The sequence below is a fragment of the Ambystoma mexicanum genome, chromosome 6p (assembly GCF_040938575.1).
Source record: "Ambystoma mexicanum isolate Mex_15411 chromosome 6p, UKY_AmexF1_1, whole genome shotgun sequence".
Lineage (NCBI taxonomy): Eukaryota > Metazoa > Chordata > Amphibia > Caudata > Ambystomatidae > Ambystoma > Ambystoma mexicanum.
The window spans coordinates 659,539,743-659,560,200 of NC_090935.1; the positions used below are offsets into that span (position 1 = coordinate 659,539,743).

At 45.0% G+C, this 20,458-nt stretch overlaps 1 protein-coding gene across 2 annotated transcripts in view; it reads left to right on the top strand.

Annotated features, from left to right (window-relative positions):
- The window catches only part of OCLN (occludin), a 174,321-nt gene that overhangs the window by 125,052 nt on the left and 28,811 nt on the right, over positions 1-20,458 (top strand). For both annotated transcript variants that reach the window (XM_069627533.1, XM_069627532.1), the window contains exons 5-6: positions 166-302; positions 9,686-9,889. In XM_069627533.1, coding sequence (XP_069483634.1) covers positions 166-302; positions 9,686-9,889 — 341 coding nt within the window. The remainder of the gene's footprint in view (positions 1-165; positions 303-9,685; positions 9,890-20,458) is intronic.

Here is a 20,458-nt window from a genome sequence, read left to right on the forward strand (position 1 = left end):
GAAGACCTCTGCTCTAGACTGTGCCTAATCAATCTAAAAATGAACCCTTCTGACACCTGCCTTAATATTTACAAAATGATTTGCTTATGTTTAGTGCTTTCTTGTATTCTGGCATGTTGTGAATTTTCTTTTTTTGTTTATTTAATATATTTTTTTTGTCGTCAGGTGAAAAATGTATCTTCTGATCCCGAACGAATTCCACCGCTGACCGATTATGTCGACCCAGTTAATGGTTCAGCTCAGAATTACAATCCCGTCAATGGGGTGATGGCTTATCCCACCCCTTCTTACCGATCGCAACCGTAAGTGCAGTTGTTTGACTGTCCATGTAAAATGTTGACATGAAACCAGTGCATGACCTGTAACCTTGTTTATCTGGCAGACCTGAACAGTACACATGCTTAGCGATTGAGTTGAAGCTTTACATAGCCTAATGGTCATTAAGACATTTACAGGTGAAGGGCACTACGTTTCTGTAGACTTACACAGGGAGGCTTGGCGTGGGTGTCAATGACGTAAGCCTATTACACCATTTAAACAGCGATCATATTATTATTTTTTTTTTATCTATCCGCTGTAACTTCGGCTTTTTAAACATTGCTGTGTAGCCGGGAAGTGGAAGGATTGAACTCGGGTCAGTGTCTATCCAACTTGGTGCCCAGGGCGAAACGCCAGAAAGCGCCCCCCAACCTCCTGACTGGCACACATTACGCTCAAACTACACCTTGTCGTGCGACAAAACCCCTCCCCAATATGAATAATTAATTGCTATATAAATGAAGCTAGTTTCATTACATTCTTTACAGAAGAATTCTAATGTGTAAACGCAGCTGTTGCTGCGGAAGTAAATGGTTTTTCTGTCACCTGCTTTTAGGGAAGGCCTTGCCTGAATGTGGTGTGACAAACCTATCGGACACTGAGGGCCCAATGGCCCTGTGTTGTAGGTGTTCTGTTCGTACCGCCGTATTTCGCAACGGGCAATACTAGACTAATCATATGAATTATTTTCTGATTGAAGGTTAAAGTATACTATTATTCTTTTCAAACTGCCTCTGAATGGGAAATGGGACAAATGGCACCAGTGAGTGTTCCTGTATGCTTTGCATTAAGTCAGAGCATTTCAGGACTATAACAGTGATCAGAGATCGCTATATTGGAAAAACAAGTCTGTGATAAAAGGATTGTATGTGCAAATCTCTAAATTCATAATGGCTCACATCACTGTTCACAACACTCGCCCTAACAAAATGTTTGTCCATGAACCATACATACACATTTAGACAGCTTACGTTTTTTTGACGCAAGTAGAAAATTGCTGCAACATCAGCCACTCAAATGGAGAACAAGGGCTCTTTTGCTTGTTTCTGAAGAATGTTCGATGAGGAAGGGACGGGTCTGTGTGAGCATGCACCAGCCCCAATACAGAAACATCTTTTGGGAATTAGATCTATAGACTGGACAGGATATCGTATAAGAGACCCAATAAACAATGCACAGAAAGGCTACACGGAAAGGATTGTACCTCCTTAAAAAAAACTTTAGTCTGACCAGTAATTCGCTGATGAAACGTTTTTTAACAGGATTCTAATGCATGGTAAAGGGTCCAGAGTTACTCGGCCGCTATCTCCTCATTGTTACGCAGGCCTCATGGGTTATTTCAGCAAAATAGCAAGCCCATGCTTTAGCTAACAGAGCTGCCATTAGCAGCTCTTACTAATGCTGCCCTGCAGCTACTGGAAATCATGGTGTGGCAGTGTAGAAAGGGCGTTTGGCCTGGTGGATTTACAATTTGAGGCAACTTCTTTGATTGCTTTATGCGTTTCAGTGTGGGCACAGTATGGCATGCTAGTCAGAGCCACATGCACAAGTTCCAGTATGCAATTGTATGAAAATTGGACATGTCGGACAAAAACGGGCGTATTTGCTGTTGCATACGGGAGCGCCACATAGACGCCATTAACCAACAGGGTGGTGGTTTGTGTAACGCCATATATAACTTAAACGTAATATACAAAAAAAAGTTTTGGTGTGTCAAACCGACCTGAAAATAGTTAACAACCTTCTCTGTGTGGCATTTTAATTCTCTGAAGAATGCATAGGTTTGGTCAGCTAACTGATACTACTTATAGCCTGGTGAATAAAAATGCCCCATGTTCTTTTCTGAACACTGAAATGTTAAGCACGTACTGTGTAAAAACAATGGCTTGTTAAATGAGCCATCATGTATACATTGGCTGTTGACGCAAAGAATGGGGGGCACAGAGTGCGTGACTCCAGAGCATCTCACACGCTGTGTTTGGAATATGCATTCCTTTGTTTGCATATTCTGAACGCATCAGCCATCCACAAGTTGGCAGAGAGCAGCCAGCCAAACATCTCGGGAGCACCTACCGGTACAGCAGGCTGCTTAATCTTTTGTCCGGCAATATCAGAGTTCGCTTTCTGGGTGGACCGGGTTGGGTTCCCTACTCCCCTTCCCCACCCTCCCCCCCTGAGCTATTTAGCTCTGTGCCCCAGGCCATCGCCCGCTCCGCCTTGGCCAAGAAACCGGGCTGATTTAACTGTGAACACAAGTATGGCAGATGGATTTATAACCATTTCATCAAATGAATATACAACCCGTGTTTGCGTAAAATGCCTGGTTCTAGCTGGTGCCCATAATTTTTCTCATTGGCAATGTGTTTGTCAAATTTGGCAGCTTTGTCACCAGGTACCTGTTTCACCCACGGCTTGCACCAAAAAATGTGCAACCTGATATATTATCCTCCTACAGTTTTCGTTCCCAGATGTGCCAAAATTGGTTGTGCTTAGTCTGGAGCATCCAACCATATAAAGTTTAGGAAAATAGAATGTACTATTTGTCGCAACTTGGAAGCACCCATGTCCTTCGGTTTGCAATGGGGCTGGTAGAAAGTCTCCATGATTTACTCACCTGTACTTGTTAAGCTAATCATCTGTTTTGTCGGCGTCCGGTACGAGGCAACGGACCTTCACTTTGCAGTGCTGTACATCTGCTCATGTATTGCAGTGCAGGTGCCCCAGAGAATTACTGATTTCTATTCTCGCAGGAACACTTGTATATATTTTACCCTTTCTACAAATAACTCTGTACTCTGGCAAGATTGAACTAGCTCTCCTGTTACAGTTGCAATTACATTGTGGTAATGGTTAACACTTAATACACCCATCTTCGTTCTGTTCCTGCCACAGCACTGCGATAGCCATGCTCCGTTGGCAGACTAATCTCCACTCTTTCTCCCTATTCAACTGGAACTCAATGCCCATCAGAATCAAAGCCAGCCTGAATGTGTATCTATTCAAAGCTCTGCAGAAACTTCACCTTCTTGCCAAAGAGGGTGCTCTCAAACCACCCCCGCATCTCACCGACCAGTGCCATGTAATGTCTTTTTTGTATATTTGTGCAGTTCTTCTTAATGGCAAGGGACCATGGGAGTAGTAGTCCAAAACATCTGGATAGCCCCAAGTTACAGACCCCTGTCTTACAAGATCGTAACCTTCCCCCATTTTTTCCCATTATTCTTGGGTTTCCTTCTGCAGCCTCATTACCATTAAATGCCTACCCGCCTGCAATCGCCTGGGCAGATACTGACCCTTGTGCTCACTGTAGCGCCCCATTTCAGCCTTTTTCACATGCAGTATTTCTAACTCTTTATAGTCAGTCGAGATGCAAGCTTTGAACTCCATTCTGGGATCAAATGTAACCTCTCCATATGCTCATGCATTCTCCCCCCATTTTTGTTTCTCAGTTGGACTCCAGAGTTTCTCCTCCTAAAATCACCCATGGACCAAAATTGGGTGCTTAAAATGTGGCCCTGCCCTGATGGCTGTATGGGCTACTAAGGGCAGCACACCAGAAAAGGGGTTCCAGTTGCAGGGAGACTTATGTAGAAGTCCTTCGGAGCACAAAAATCTCCACATTAGGAGACCAGCTTGTATGGTGGGAGCTAGGATGGTTTTCCAAAGAATTGCTTTTCGCAGAGAGAATAGCAGGTGATTTAAGCCAATTAGTTCAGATCCTATCAGAATTTAACCAAGTTGAGATTTGTGCAAGCTGGTTGCTAGAACCCATAAGCTGGCAAGAGCCAGAGACCACTGAGAAAGATATAGCATGATTTAGAGTGCAATGGGCTATATAGCCTAGATCCTGGTGGTAGAGTTCAGCAAGTCTTTGTTATTCTGCTGTAGCCTGGCAGGTGCTAGAGACCTTGAAAACCAGACAAGATCATGTGGTGGCTCGAATCCAGGACAGTGACCCAGTGCTGGAGTAGTAATGTTTACTGCAGCCTGAAAAGCACCCAGTTGGGCTGGGGGAGAAATGCCTTCCAAGGTGTCACATAGGGCAGGATGGAATGTCATTGTCTTGCCCTGTATGAATGGGGTACCACATCTGCAGATTGCAGAAGAGAAATCTTCTGTAGCAATGGGCAAGGTCAATAAAGAACCTTGGGCACACCATGAGTCTGAAGGAACTGAAGCCTGCTTCCTGGGTGTGACTACGTCGACATGTCGTAATAATTAAAAAAAGAAATCAATATATTTATTTAAATGCATATAGCCTCTTTGGGCTTTGTTCATAACATACAACACATGACATTTCACAATCATTTGAACTAACAAGAATAACAAACCAACATCAAATAAGAAAATAATTCATGTTTCGAACATCTTTATTAATTCTCATCTAATCCCGCTTTCCTCATTGTTATTGAAACAGATAGGACTGATGTAAAAAAAAAGGGTGCGGGTATAGAAAAAAAATAACCCATTTGGGGTAGAGGGGGGTGTATCATGTGGCTAGACTGTTTAAAAAATAATGGCGCTATGCATGTAGTTGGAAAGACATCGAACCGTGACGGCAAGGCGATCTTGTTGGCTAGAATAGAAAATTGAATGAAGTACATTAATTGATTGGGACCGTTTAGATCAGATCCCTGCGCTAGGTTTATTTACACCCCCATTAAAGAGGTCCCATAGACCACAACTTTGTATTTCAGTCTGTCCCCATCTCCTGCAGAAATTCCAACTCGTATCACAAGGAAAATTAAAGGTGTTGAACTATTCCTCATGTCTTGAGTTGCTTGTTGCATCCACAATGACATCACTTTTAAATCCTTATTGGTCCACGCTCCGTTTTTTAGCACCATCCTTCCTCATTTTAGAGTCGTAGGAGGGATGTTCGTGGAGGTTGCCTGGCCATTCCGCTGCCATCTTTGCCTCTTGGACCCCGATCACATTTTGACTTCTACTAGCATTGATGACAACCACTGACTAAGTGCAGCTCCAACCAGCCTGGGCAAATTAGGCTGTTGTCGCTAAAAGTGGAAATACTATGGATTACCTCGTGCAGTTTTCCTGCCATCCTGGAAGATCCTAATGCACTCTGAGACCATGACCTGTACTCTAAAATATATAACACATAACTCTCTGAATACATAAAAAATGGTAAAGGTGCAGTTTGTACTAATGTGTTGTGAGGTAGTGGCTGCTTTCCTTAAGTGGAGGGTCTTGCTGTACTTGGGCGATGCACTAGTGTGGGAGGTAGGTTGACAACTTCCCAGCTCAGCCCCGTTTACTGAGGAGGAGAGAACAAGGCGCGTAATATGGATGTTTGCATGGCTGTCAAATTATACCTAGATATGTAGTCCACAGAACTGTGAGGTGCGCACTGTGACTGGAGGTACTGGGACCATTCTCCTGGCTCTCAGACCGCTGAAGCTCCCACTGCCTCTTTGCCCATTTCCTGCAGATTTCTTTCTCTTTAGGTGATCTACTGTCATGCTGCCAAGACTGCTAATATTGCCTTTCAGTTACACAGCCTTCTAAATGGCATCTACTGTTGCGTTTTGTTAGTGTCTCCACAGGTGTTCTCTCAAATCAGTTGCTCTGCTTGGTCAGTGCCTCCTGATGAAAATCTTGGTTTACATGGTGCATTTATGCTGTGCAGCCAATCCTCCCGTAGAATCATGCACCTTAAAAGTATGGCCTACTCCTACGTTCTGTACCCTTTCCTCCATACTTTTGTGATATTTCACCAATCTAGATAGGACTGCTTCAGTTTTACAGAGCAAGCAAAAACTCTACCTTTTGTATGAAGAAGCCTAATGCACATGATTTTCAGGCCCGCGTGGTCATTCCTGCCAGCCCTCTTCATTCAATCCCCAGTTCAGGTACACATGGAATTGGGTAATAGCAGTTGCCCATATGACCTGTTGCCCTGAAGTTCTTGAGGCTCAGTGCACTGCCTCTACCAGGCTTGCTCCTGAATGTTTGAGGGAGCCTAGATGGGGTCGACGGTATCCTCTTCTGCTCTACATTGTTGGTCCAAACACATTTCGGTGGTTTGAAAGATGTAAGAAAGAATAGACCGATCCTCAGCTGGCAATCAAATCTTGGATAAAATAGCATATCTACAAATCCAGCATCATCTGGAACAAAATCACCTACTAGGAGTTCGATAGTCTCACCTACTAGATCACCTACTCTGAGTTCGATAGTCTGACTTCAGACCTCAACACGGTACTGAGACTGCACTCATAAACCTCAAGGCACAAATAGACGCACTGAGAGACGAAGGCAAGACGGCACTCCTGCTACTCCTTGATCTCTCAGCCGCGTTTGTTTTGGTAGACCACTTGATACTTTGCAACCACTTGGACTCTGCGGCCCGCTTCTCTCAGGAGGCAGTCACGTGGATCCAGTCCTTTCTTGATAACAGGACAATGCGAGTTTTCTCTCCTCTAGCAGCCGTGGACCCTGCACCCATATCTTGTGGTGTGCCCCAGGGCTCCTGCGTATCTCCTACTCTGTACAACATCTTCACAAAGCCCCTTTTCGATGATCTAGATGGTCTAGGTATAACTTACACGAATGATGCCGATGATACACAGATCCTCATCCCGCTGACGGGAGATTGACAAGGATTTGGCCTTTGTGAACAGAGTATACCTCATCATCCAGGCATGGATGGCATCTCGCGGTCTATGCCTGAATGATGACAAAACAGAACTCCTCATTCTAGGCACCCCATCCAACATTTATAAACTAGGCCTGAACTACTCATCCTTCAAAATTGACCACATTACTGTGCAAAGGTAGTCAAAACCCTCGGCTTCTACACAGACTCCACGCTTACCTTTGGTAAACAAGTAAATGCTATGGCCTCAGCCACCTCCTACACCTGCAAGCTAATCTGAGCAGCCAAGCCCTTCCTTTCACCCAACAATTGCATTACCTTAGCGAGAGCCCTGATCCTGTCCAAATTTGACTATTTCAATGCCCTCTATATAGGCAGCAATAAATACATCACGTCCAAGATCCAGACCCTTCAAAATAATGCCTTAAGAGCTGCCCTAAGCTTCCCCAAAAATGCCCACATATCTGACCTTAGGAGATCTGTCAATTGGCTTTCTACGAAAGACAAGATTCTCCTTAAAACTGCATCTTTGACACACAAATGCCTTAACCAATCAGCCCCACAATACCTCACAGCCAGATTTACTAGACAAATAGCCACTCGCCCCCTAAGAAAAGTCAACTCCAACCTTCTTTTAGTACCCAGATTTAAGCTCACTAAATCTGGTGGGAGCAGCTTCCCCGTTAAAGCAGCACAATACTGGAACTCCCTCCCCCTGCCTTAAGGGAAAATCTACCCTACCTTCAATTTAGATCTAGTCTCATTCACTGGGACCAACCTCCTAGCATTTATTGTATATATGTGACCATATATGGGACCACCACTGCTTTTGTTGTATATATGTGTCTGTTATTCTTTGTATTATTGTATATTCCTATCCACCTTGCCTGTTCATGCATACAGCATTGTAACCACAGCTGTACTTATCATGTTTACTATGTAACATAAGCTTAACAACCCTCTTTATGCCTTTGCGCCCTAATATCCTTGGGTCTGGTGCGCAATATAAATAATAGAAACAAACAAATCTTGGAAGCCCATGATGCACTGTCATTGCCATCTATAAGGTGGTTTTCCACTTGGATCTCAGTGCTGAGCACAACTCCTCACCATGGGAGACTGGGTTCCTGAAGTGGAACTGCTTGGTAGGCATTCTCATTCTCCCCAGGGTGTTCACAGCGTTCTTGGAACCTGCTCGGTTGTCTGCTTTCCTGCTGTCTTGCGAGATTCAGATAATTGGAAGTCAATGTGAATGGAGATGGCTCTACTGAATTCCACCCCACTCGCTTTTTTAAAAAAAAAAAATATATATATATTTTTTTTACAAATCTCCTTAAAGTGCAATGTATACGTTCTTGTGCACGCAAAGAGCTTTCTTTTCTCTACCTCCTGCACCGTGTATGGCTGAGGGTGATGTAAGTATCCTTGCACTTTCTTGCAACCATAATGTTCTCAGTATTTCACCTTCACATTCTTCTGAAGGATCGTCCATCATTGCCCTGGGGAGCCAGTTCTCTCCTCAGCGTTTTACTGTTTTTGGCATTTTCTCCATATTTCTTTCAGGTTGGGGGTTTTCCATCTCTTGTCAACTAAATTGTCTGGCCCCTCAGTTGAGCTGGCTGCTTTTCCCTCCATGTGATTTGTGGTATTGCCTCTCAGTGCTTTCACCCAGTATATTAATGTGGTATTGCAGCCTGTGTCCGCTTGGCTTGTTTTTGATGCGGTTTGATGCGTTTCTTCCATTTAATTAAACGCTATGCTTTTATTGTTGCCATCGAAGGTTCATAGATGGCAAGTAATCGTCCTTGTCCCCAGTTTCTCCTTTTGTCATTTACAGTTTACTACTTGTCTATTTTTACCAGCAAACGTGTCTTTTAAAGGGGGAGTTTCTCTCTTGGTGGTTCGTTTTTAATTCCTTGAGAAATTAACACGAAAAATTGCCGCACTGGGACTACCCACTTTGCTTTTAAATGTATGCCCCACAATTTTCAATGTATTGATCACTTCTGAAATAAAAATACATCAACCAAATGATTTTTGATATAAATGTATTAGGAAGTAGATGTGCGATATGACCTGCTTTATTTCTGTTACTTTGTAGCACCTTAGGACTGCCGTTGGTGTGGCCCTGTGGGTTTTAAGTTTGTGTCTGTGTGATTACGAGTTTATTGTAGGCTGTAGGCTAGCAAAGTCTTAATTTATGTTCTATGCACAACAGCATTTGTGGTCACTTAGGTCAGCATCACCAGTGCCACCTTTCATGATTCAGGAGTCATGTCGCAGCTGACCGCGTGGTTTCCTGCCTCACAACCGTTTCCTTGTAATCTCACGAGACCATGATTTGGGCGCCATTTCTACTGTGCTCGGTTGGGATGTGGCTGTGCTCTGTGGTAGTGCTGGGTCAAATGGATGCACAGCCCCAGGGGGTGACTTTTGCCAGGTGCTGTTTGTGATTGGCGGCTAATCGAGGGGTGTTTTCATTGTTTATGCTGGTGTGTATGTCGTACAGTTTGGAGGAGCATTCTGCACACACAATCTGAGATTTTGCAAAATTGACTTGTGATGGAATGAGCATCTGCCAACTCTTTTGAGATCTTGCTTATCCCGGAGGTGCCCCATCCTGCTGCTCTTTTTATAATGGTTGATATGTTTTAGGCCTTTTTGAAGAACGTTCCCTTCAGAGCGCTTTGATCTGCCAAATAGTTTCTTTAACTGCTGCCATGGTAAACCTGTGTTTGTTTTTCTGTGTAGGACATCCGAAGTAAAGTTCCCATTAAAGAATGAAGCACAGACACCCCCACGTAACCTTAACAGTAGCAGCTCCGATACAACCACCAAAAAGTCTGAGCCAAAGAGGAAAGCGGACAAACCCAGGAGAAATGACCGAAGCAACTGTGAATCTGAGTACAATACAGGGGGCGAGTCCTGCGACGAACTGGAGGACGACTGGGACAGGTACTTTCATAGAATTAAATTTCGTTTAAGAGACACGTGTCCTAATGTGACACGGGCACCTTTTTCAGCATTGCTGTTTGCCATCGAGGCAAGCCACGTTTCGCATGCACTTTGTGATGTGGGGACCGTGTGAGATTTCCCCCTATTTACATGAGGCTGCTGGCCGCGATTAGTACACAAGGTGAGCATGTGTCGTCTGTTACCAGGCCGAGGGAATGTTGCACAGTATTGCCCTATACATGTGCAACATCTATATTCTTGAAGGGACCCTCTGACAAAATGTATAAATAATGTTTGCAAAGAAGGTAAACCTTTTATGTTGTGTTTTTGGGGCTTATTTTGCTGTTTGACATGTCGATGCGCTTATTATACATGATCCATTTTTGGCCCATGCTTCGCTTACTGCATGACTATGGTGGCTACTTATCAACATGTGTAGACTTCATATGATCCTTGCAAGTAGAGTTCAGAATCTGTGGATGCGTAATATGTGAGTAACAGAAACGTGTCCCTGAAAATCTGTCTCTTAACAAAACTAAGCAGACTGGTTTGTCTGCCCGCGTGCAGCTTCCCCGACTGGGCGCTGGAGGAGTAGCGGGGGGAGGGGGGTGGAGTAAAGGCTTTAGCAAGAAAGTGGCGCGTATTCAGAAACCCTTCCTTTAGCTTAATATCTGATGCACTTGCTTCCGATTCTTCAGAGTGGCAGAAATATATGCCGAAGAGGAACTGGGGATGTCCATGTAATTGAGGACAGGCGGGTGGGGAATAAGCCTGCTGTATTGGGGTGGTTGGGGGGGGGGGGTGGTCCGACTGTAATTAAATCTTGTGGGGTCAGTCCATCGCCAGCCAGCAGGTACTAAAGATGTGCTTGAAGGGTTTGTTTACTATCAATTCTCCCCACGAAGTCCCATGTCCCTTCATAGTCCTTCATCCGCTGCTGGCCCAGCATCCTGTGCCATTCACTCTCCAGCCGTCTTGATGTCCTGGCTGAATCCTGCACCCCAATTCAGCCCGTGATGCCCCCCCCTTTCAGCCACCATGTGTTCCCTAACCCCTACGGCCTACACTAATTCCCCCCCCCCTTTCCAGCCAGCCTCTTCTGTTTCTACCCCATTCCCTCTCCATCGCATCTGTTGTGCAGGGAGTGTTTGCAGCCCCCTCTACTGGGCCACCACCGGGAAATTACGTTTATGATTAAGAATGTGCGCTTGATGCTTGTGGAATGTTGGGAGACAGGGCTTTGGCTCACTGTAGCTTTGTTCACCACACCGTGCACGTGCACTGTCTGAAGGCTGTGATAGCACTAGGCTAAAGTTGAAATGTTTTCCATCGATGGATCCAATAAAGCGAGATTTATTGCTGGTAACCATCGGAATGTGGAGCAGCCCAAGGCCAGTCGGTGTTCCTACCTGCCCAAAGCCTGATGAACACAAAATGAGTAAGCACACACTCGAGACATTTTTCTGAGAATAAATGTAATCCACAGAACCATTTAAGAGCCTGAAAGCAGGCATATAGTGCAAGGTGTATGTGCTTTGTGATTTATAATCATAATTGATGCTCTAGCTCACTCATTCCTCTTCTGCATGGAATTTGGGCTCTCGGGAAACTTTCGACTTCTCAAATTCAAATGTGGAAGAACAAATCAAAGGACGTGTCTGCCAAAGTTCATAATGTTTTGAAATGTGTTCCTTAATGAACACGTTGAATGTGGGTGTTTTGAGGGTGAACCAGTTTCTTTGAACATTCTGAGTTGGGCTCTGCCAGCATTCCAAAAACCAAATTCCTGAGAAACCCAAGCATTTACAATTTATTTCCAACATCATACAAGATGATATAAAACGGTGTTGATGCCCAAGCTAAGAACCCATAGTTTATCATGGCATCCAACATTTCACATTTAAATCGGCCCAAGAATTGAAGAAACAATATGTCAAAGTAAAACCATTTCTGTGCCATTATTTAAATGGTTTCAGAGAAACTAAGTACATTGTTTTGTTTGAACCTTTATGCTGAGAGCTGTTACTAGAGGGTTTTGCCTAAGTTCTGTCTGTGACGAGACTTGAGAACGCCCACCTTGGATGAAAACGGTTGCACCTCTTAGGTTTAGCCTGAGCTAACCAAAGGTTTGGTAGCTGTGGATGAGCAGGCAGATTTAGTCTAGGAGGGAGGAGGGCCGTAGTGAATCGCACAGAACTCTGAGAATACACATAGTCTAAGGAAACACTGATACACTGGAAAGTTAAATAAAAATAGGTATTTATTTATATACACAAAGGCTTATAGCATTCAAGTAAGGTAAGTACTATCACACAATAATATAATAGGAACACATTTACAATATTCACAGGATTAGATACTTCAGAATTGCTGTAATGGCAACAAATCACTTGGTGAAACCTCCTGAAACATCTATACACACTTATTGGCACTTTGATAACTTTTGGTAACTTTGGTAACTTCAGCTCAGCTTATCTTTGAAAGGCTCCAACCCTGTTTTAGTTGAGTCTCACAAGGTCAGAGGGGGCACTGGGACACCAGTGACCACCGGCTGAGGAAGACGAGACCAGGCAAGAAAGCAAAATTCAGGGATCAAAGAAGCAAAGTCCAGCAGGAACTCTGCAGGTTGGTAACAGTCAGGTTTTGCAAGGGAAGTAGGTTCCCTAGCCAGATTGCCCCAAGGACCAATGTCCTAAGGCAAGGTGGAGCACATTGCGTTGCCCACTCCAATGTTGCTCAAAGTAGGCCCCCAGAGATACAGATCAACAAAGCAAGATACAGGTTTGTTACTAAGAGCAGCATAGTACTTTCAAGCAAAGAAGCTGGTGCAACAGGACGGTCCACATGTTGAGGCAACGGCAGGTTCTCGGTCTTGGCGACAGGAGAGAAGAACTTGGAGTGGATCTGGTGGTTGCTCGCATGTAGTAGGATGCTCGGCAGAGGATCTTTGCAGTACTGGCTCGTTGGCTCCCTGTCCAGGGCTCAGGGGAAGGATGGTTGTCGTGCGGTGGATTCTGCTCTCGTTCTCGCTCCTTGTCTCGGCTGAGGGGACTTTCAGGAGTGCGAGGCATGCTCTGTAGACTAAGAAGGATGCCCACAAAGTTTCAGATGAAACTGCGCTTCAGAAGAAGTTGCACTGCAAAATGGCACAGGACTCGAGGCATTGGTGTATTGCGGGCCGAGGTGGCCGCAGCTCTTCCAGGGACGGCGCAAAATGCAGTTCCAGACTGGCCAAGCCCAACAGTCCAAGAGGGGTCCGTCGGTCCTTTTCGGGTCTTTCTTGCTGCACAACAATTGAGGTTTGGACACAGCGGTTACTCAAGCGGCTCTGGCGCTGAAGGCTGCTGCAGATGTCCTTTGGATTCTTGATTCCAGTCGTCGACCGAGTTTCAGCTCTAGGCCCCTCGAATGTATCCAGGAACACTGGCTGAGTCCACCAATCAACACTAAAAGCAGCAGAATGAAAGAGGAGCAAATTGTGGAAGCAAGCACCTCTAGGTACTAAGCGGCAAAGCCTTCAAAGTTGGGACATGCGCACTAGAACATAAGGCTCACAGAAAATAGCAGTAAGGAACTTGTTAAACATGGCAGTTGGCATTAGCTGAGCATTATTGTAAGGCAGCAAAGTGATCAAGGTGTTCATTAAAAATGTAGGAAACCCAGCCTGTTTTGTTAAAAGTATAGACGGGAAGAAAGGTGTTCCTTTTTTCAAGTGAAACATCCGGGGGTTGATTATCACAGAAGGGTCTGCTAAGAAGAGCTCTAGGGCCTTGTGGGATGGAAAACTGCATGAACAGATTAGGTCTAGAGAGGCTACTTTATATGGTGTCCAGTCTGATCAAGATGAAAATCAGTCATAATTGACCTCCGGCAAGAGCTGAATGATCTTTGGAGGGTTGTAGCGTTTTATTAGCTTCGCTGCTTAGAGCAAAACCATTTTGAGAAGGGGGCCAAACCTCACGCCTTCTTGGCTGCCCGGCTCCGTAAGCAGAGGGCAGAGAGGTTGGCTATAGAACAAAGGAGTCCCCAGGGTGGGAAGTTGATGGCTCTAGATAGCATACATCAGAGGTTTGCTCAATATTAGAGTGTTCTGTACTAGTGATACAGCGGTCCTCATGCAGGTCATAAAAGATTCTTAAGTGCCCGCCTTCTCAGGGTGTGCCCGAAGATCTGACTTTGTTGAATGCACCAATAAAATCTCAGGAGGTTCTACGGGCTATTGCTAAAATGAAGTTTATTTATAAATAAATAAACCAGTCTGGTTCGGCAATGGCCCCTGATGGCTAACTACCGCTTTTTATAAGGGGTTTGGCCCCCTGTTAGTCCCCCCCCCCTTCCTCACTTCACTCTTTAATAGTATATTAGATGGAGACTTGGTCCTCAACACATTTACCCAGGCCAGGATTGTAGTGATACTGAAAGAAGTCAAGGACCGGCTTGATTGTGGCTCTTCCTGCCCTATATCTCTTTTGAATGTTGTCACAAAGATATTTGCCAGCGGTTTGGTAATTAGTGGCCAGGTAGGTTTCGTACGAGGGAGAAGAGGAGCAGAGAACCTTTGAAAAATGATGGATCTAATAGCTTCAGACGAAGATCCGATATTAGTTTCGCTCAACGCCTAAAAGGCCTTCGACAGAGTGGAGTGGCCTTTCCTGTCTGCATTCCTAGGTAAAATGGGATTTAAGTCCCATTGGTTGGCTTTTTGATCTTGACTCCGAGAACACAAGTGACGGTGAATGGCCTTTCATCTGACTTTATACCTCTGCTGACTTTTTACCTCTGCAGAGAGGCACCCACCAGGGTTATCCCCTCTCCCTGCTGCTCTTTACCTTGACTTTGCAACTGTTTGCAGATCTTCTTAGGAGGAATGAAGGAATTTATGGGTTGATAAGCTAGGGGAGAGATTCCAAATTATCATTTTTTGCAGATGACGTTCTGTTTTATGTCACCAAGCCAGAAACGTCTCTGCTGGGGCTGTCTGTGTCATTAGAGGCATACAGCGCTTGCTCGGGTTTCAAATTGGAAGTAATGACCTCATCTGAACTAGTTAGGTCGGTGACCCAGAATGGTCTCCGTTTGCAAGCACACCACCCCAGTCGAGCACTCCCAGCAGACAAACCTTCAGGAACTTCCCAGGGGAAGCCCTCACAGAAGGCCTCTCTAACCTACACCTTACATGGACCGAACACCCCCAACCAAACTGCGACTCTCTACTGGAAGCACTCCACGCCTCTGTCTCAGCCCCAAACGACCAACGCGTGCCTCTGAAACAAAACACTTGCAGACCAAAACCGTCCGCACCCTTGCACGCAAGAACACCCCCTCAGCAAAACAGTAATCAGGAAACCATAGAAAACCTGGTGACACTGCAGGACTGCATCCATCCTGGTTCTCATCAAGGAACTTTGAGCAAGCAACCCGCCGACAATTAATCAACACAACCAAGGCCTTCTACTATCAGAATACTATAGCAGAAGCTGGCGACAAAGGCAGAGCCATCTTCAAAGCGGTGAAGCAGTGCGTACACCAGCTACCCAACCCTGCCATACCACACCATTGACAAATCCACCTTCAACAAAATCTGCAAGATTCGCCAGCACATGGACACCAGCTCTGGATCCACGGGCCCACCTCACGTCCCTCCTCGCAAAATCTCCACATCCTGGACAACATTCAAGACCCTTTCGACAGAGGACCTGGTAGAAACCCTGGCTGCTTCCAAAGCCACCTCGTATATAGATGACATTTTCCCAGCATCCATCCTCCAAGCCCTCCCTGCAGAAGCTCTTCTTCCCTACCTGGAGATCGACTCCCTAACACACCTTCCCATCGACACTAAAAACCAGGACAATTCCTCTCACTACTAAAACCCACTCTGGATCCCCACAACCTAGGTAACTATCGCCCCCATCTTCCCTTCCTAGTTAAGATCAATAAAGTGGTAGCCACACATCTGCAGCAACACAGACCCTGACAATCTCCTCCAAACCTACCAATCCGGAATATGACCCAGATGTAGCACGGACACGGCAAGCACAGTTGGTAGACAGCCTCGACATCCTTGATGACCGCCACCCCTGCCTCCTGGTTCTGCTCTTCCTCTCGGCCACTTTAAACACTGTAGACCATTGGGCACTTATTGTCACCATGCATCAGGGCATGGAGCATCAGCAATCTTATCCTATGCTGGTTCAAGTCCTACCTTGCCAACCACAAGCAGTTTGCCCCGATGGAATCCTAGACCGCCAATGCTACCCATCACGCGTGTAGTCCTGCAGGGTTCCATCCTCTCCCCAGTGATCCCAGCAATCCTCATTCTACACATGGAGCCATAGGCTCAAAACCTGCCTCTCGCTGATCCAGTCTTGGATGTCAAGTGCATACTTGAAGCTCAATACCAAGACCGAATTCCTACTCCTCACCAACCACAGCGAACACCCAGACATACAGACCTGGCTATCCACCGTGAACCTTGAGGGCTTCACACCCGAGCTCCCCTCTCGTGCCAATTCCCTCGGGTTCCACATCAACTAACACCTCTCCTTCAAGACACACATAGCTAAGAAAACTCAGCTTGTTATCGGCTCTTCCTCCTGTGAAACGTCAAGCCCTTCCTCCTGCTAGACCGCTTTAGAGCCACTGTTCAAGCACTGGTCATATCCCACCTGGATGGGGGAAATGCCTCCTCGAAGGCCTCCCGTCGTCCTCGCTTGTGCCCTGAGAAGTGCCCTACATACTGCTGCATGTCTCAACAAGGGTCTATTCAATAATGGCCACATCACCCTGCCCTTCGTCGACCTTCACTGTCTCCCACTGCATGCACAAATCACCTTCCAGTCTTGCTGCATCGTCAATAAGGCAGTCACCCTCAAGTATTCCGACTACCTTGTGGAGAGACTCCACATCTCTGGCAGACAGCGCACCATCAGAAGCCAGGACATGTGCAGACTTGAAATCTGCTGCTGTAAAAAGGAAAGGACCGGAAAACCAGCTTTCTCTGCCTATGGCCCCCGAGACTATGGAACCTCCTCCCGTTTGGCATCCGACTCACCCCATGCTCCTACAATTCAGAAAAAAACTAAAGAACCACCTATTCAAGGAGTCTCTCCTCCTCAGCACCTAGGCCGTCACGTCACCCCTTGCACCACCTGACTCGCTAGACGCTGCCTGCCAAACTCCTCCGGGCCACCCCGTAGAGCCGTACCCCTTCTCTGTATCTTACCCCCGCTATATATCTGTTCTGTTACCACTGAAAAGCGCTCTGTTATGCATCTGTAATGTACACCTCTGTGAAGCGCTTTGTTGCTTCTCGAAGCTAGGTTCACGCTCCATAAATATATTGTTGTTCAGCAGAGGGAATGCGCTACCTTGGGGTTGCCCTCCATAGGGATTCGATCAAATTGTATAATGCTAATTGTCTCCCTCTATGGGCCACGATTACATCTGACCTGGTGAGATGGTCGACGTTGGTCCCTTCTTGGGTGGGGTCGTCTCACAACCATTCAAATGAAAGTTCTCCTGTGTCTTTTATTCTTGTTTTAAACTTTACCGATTGAATTTCCTCTGGGTTTTTTTAAAATAGGAAAAACGAGCTCTCGAGTTTTTGGTGGAGAGTAGCAAAGCCACGTGTAGTTTACAGTACATTGTTTCAACCAAAAGGTGAGGTTGGTGTAGGTTTCCCGGATTTGTGGAAGTATTATAGGACTGTGCAATTAAGGGTCCTGTTGACCATCTTCGGTGTGATAAAGATAAACAAGGAGTCCCTCTAGAAAATTATTTAATGTCCCTGGCTACCATGGGGGAATGGCTATGCGTACCTGCCAACCGTCTACCAAAGAGGCCCTCACTCCTGCGTAATTACTGCTGACCGATTTTCTTTTTTACATGATGGTGTAATTCACTACTATACCAACGTATACCTGGAGAGCCAGATGTAGCCTTTCAGGGCATCATTTATGCTCATCCATGTGACCAGTTCTACAATAAGTTGTAGTTCTGTACATTTAGAGAGCAAACAAAGCAAGATTGCAACTAAAAACAGGTGCTTTGTTTTTCTAGTTTAATCACTAATCAAATGGATGCAAAATATTTCCTTCAACGAATCACAGATATAGAGGCAACTGTAAAAACGGATAATTTTTGTAAATACCCCCTGGTTTACCACCTGCCTTACAGGGTTGTGGTGTTCCACTAACAAAAAATCATTGTACTGGGTACCTTGCAGGTGTTTACACTTGATTCCCCAATAGTAAAGCAAAGGGAAAGTACTTTCATTCCCTACTGGAGACCAGTCTACAGTGGAAAGTGGTCCTCTTGGCTGCTCACCTCTGCATTACCTTGTAAAGGGAATGCAAAGAGAACATTACCTTTCTGTGTTATGTTCTACCACTATGTACATAATTGGGTTCCATCCTCGTAGATGTGTTTTGTATTGATAAATACTTTAATGCATACATATTTACTGGAAAATCACCAGTAAGTGAAGTAAACTTGATCTGTTACCACCTTTCTGGGGGGTGTTTTGGGGGGTATACCTGTAATCGAAAAATCAATAACCCTGCATTATTAAAGCTTTAAAGGGCACAAGCCACTCCCCCAGATACAAAAATCATTCCGGCAATTTAGGAAAATTTTGATATTCGGAAACTACATAACACTATCTTGTTAAATATGACCCTTTAAGTTAAAATGCAAGGTGATGCGATTACGAACCATTATTATAAACGAACCAAAATTATAAACCATTGTAGTAATACTTGAAATGGACAAGAGAACGGTGCTCCATTGCTTTGAAAAATTGATTTTACATACAAAGTGCCATAGATGTAGCTTGTGTGGTTGAGTGACAATTTTTCTAAAGTCCAACTAGGTGCCTCATAAAACCATATATGAGGCAGTAAAAAGCTCAACTGTTAATAGAATGCTGTATCACCTGAGAAGGTTATGTGATTTTTTACCGACCACAATTTTAGAGTGGTACATTTCATCACGGCCATAATACTGAAACCCCCCCCATTTAGTTATTTATTTAAATTATGGGGGTTCCGCCCAATCCCCCGTTTATTCTACCCTTTTAACCAATCCCGACTCATTTTAACTCCTTGCCCCAGTACCCCATATATATTTAATATTTTCAGTGTTTTCTGGTGTTATGCAATTCAGTGAAATGACTGGGTACCCCAGAGAACATTTGGTGGCATAGACTGAGCTGCCAGGCTCAGTTAGGAGGCAGAGGGGGATGTAGCTTGGTACAAATAAATTGTAGCGTACATATGATCCAAAGAAACACTGAAACACTATATGTATTGTAAACATTTAAGATTTATTTAAATACAAGTAGGCCTGTAACAGATATTACTTTTGTAGAGCACAGTTCAGAGCGGGTAAAGTAACTCATACTTTCTGGAGCGGCCTTAAGCTGCTCAATGATGAATATGAACACTCAATAAATATTTTAGAATGCACTAAGCAATTCAGAGAAAGCAAACCCCAATTAGTTTGAGAAAGATGCAATGCATTTCAAGTTAAGTAATTAACCTATTAAACTAGTTCACAAAACAACCTAAATAGTAGTGGCTCGCATCCCCAAATGTTAAAATATGACAGCTTCACTGTTTAACAATTGCTGGTACAAGCCACTACTGTTTAGTCATTTTAAAGTTCCACCAATTATATTTTTCAGAATACAATTCTAAGGTAGGAACTTTATTACTATTTTTTAGAAATGATATATGATATTTTATTTATATCGCGCTCATACACAGGTGTTTCAGAGCGCGACCAGGCAAAGGGAAGGGGAGCAGGGGAGAAAACAAAATCAAATGATCTTATTCGGCCCAGTGACATTTAGAACGGTCAAGTGCACCGGGAAGGGAAAAGGGGAAAGTGCAAGGGAAGGTGGAAGAATTGGAAAGTGCAGAGCATAGGCGAAACAAAATTAATAATAAGTAAGTGGATAAATAAATGAATAAATAAATGAATTAATAAAGGTGATCAAGAGCAGTGGTAGTGAAGCCAGTGAAGGGTAAAGTGCAGGGCAAGTCAGATAGGGTAAATCTGATAAGTGCAGAAGAGGAGTTAGGGGGAACTGTATGGGTACAGATACAGGCCCCAGTGCAGGTATGGCCGGGAGGCAGTGCAAGAGGGTGACTGGGTCGGCAGTTGGCAGGTGAGACCGTGCCGAGGGAGAAAGCGGATCAACGGGGGAGGAGGGAGGCAAAGAGGAAGGTCTTGAGGTGCTTCCGGAACTGTAGATGGCTCTCCTCAAGTTTCAGGATGGCAGGGAGAGGCAGTTCCAAAGGGAGGCCCCAGCTGAAGACAGAGATCTGCCCCCAGCTCGTTTCTTTGAAAAATGGCTGACCCTGAGGGAGTTGGAGGTAGAGGAGCAAAGGGCTCGAGAGGAGATATTTACGGAGGGATAGTTGAAGGTATTTTGGACCCAGGCCCCAGAAAGCCTTGTGGACAATGCAAACGGTTTTAAATGTAATCCTTGCATCCACTGGGAGCCAATAGAGGGATTTCAAAGCTGGTGAGATACGTTCCCAGGGCTTGAGGCCAAGGACAAGTCTC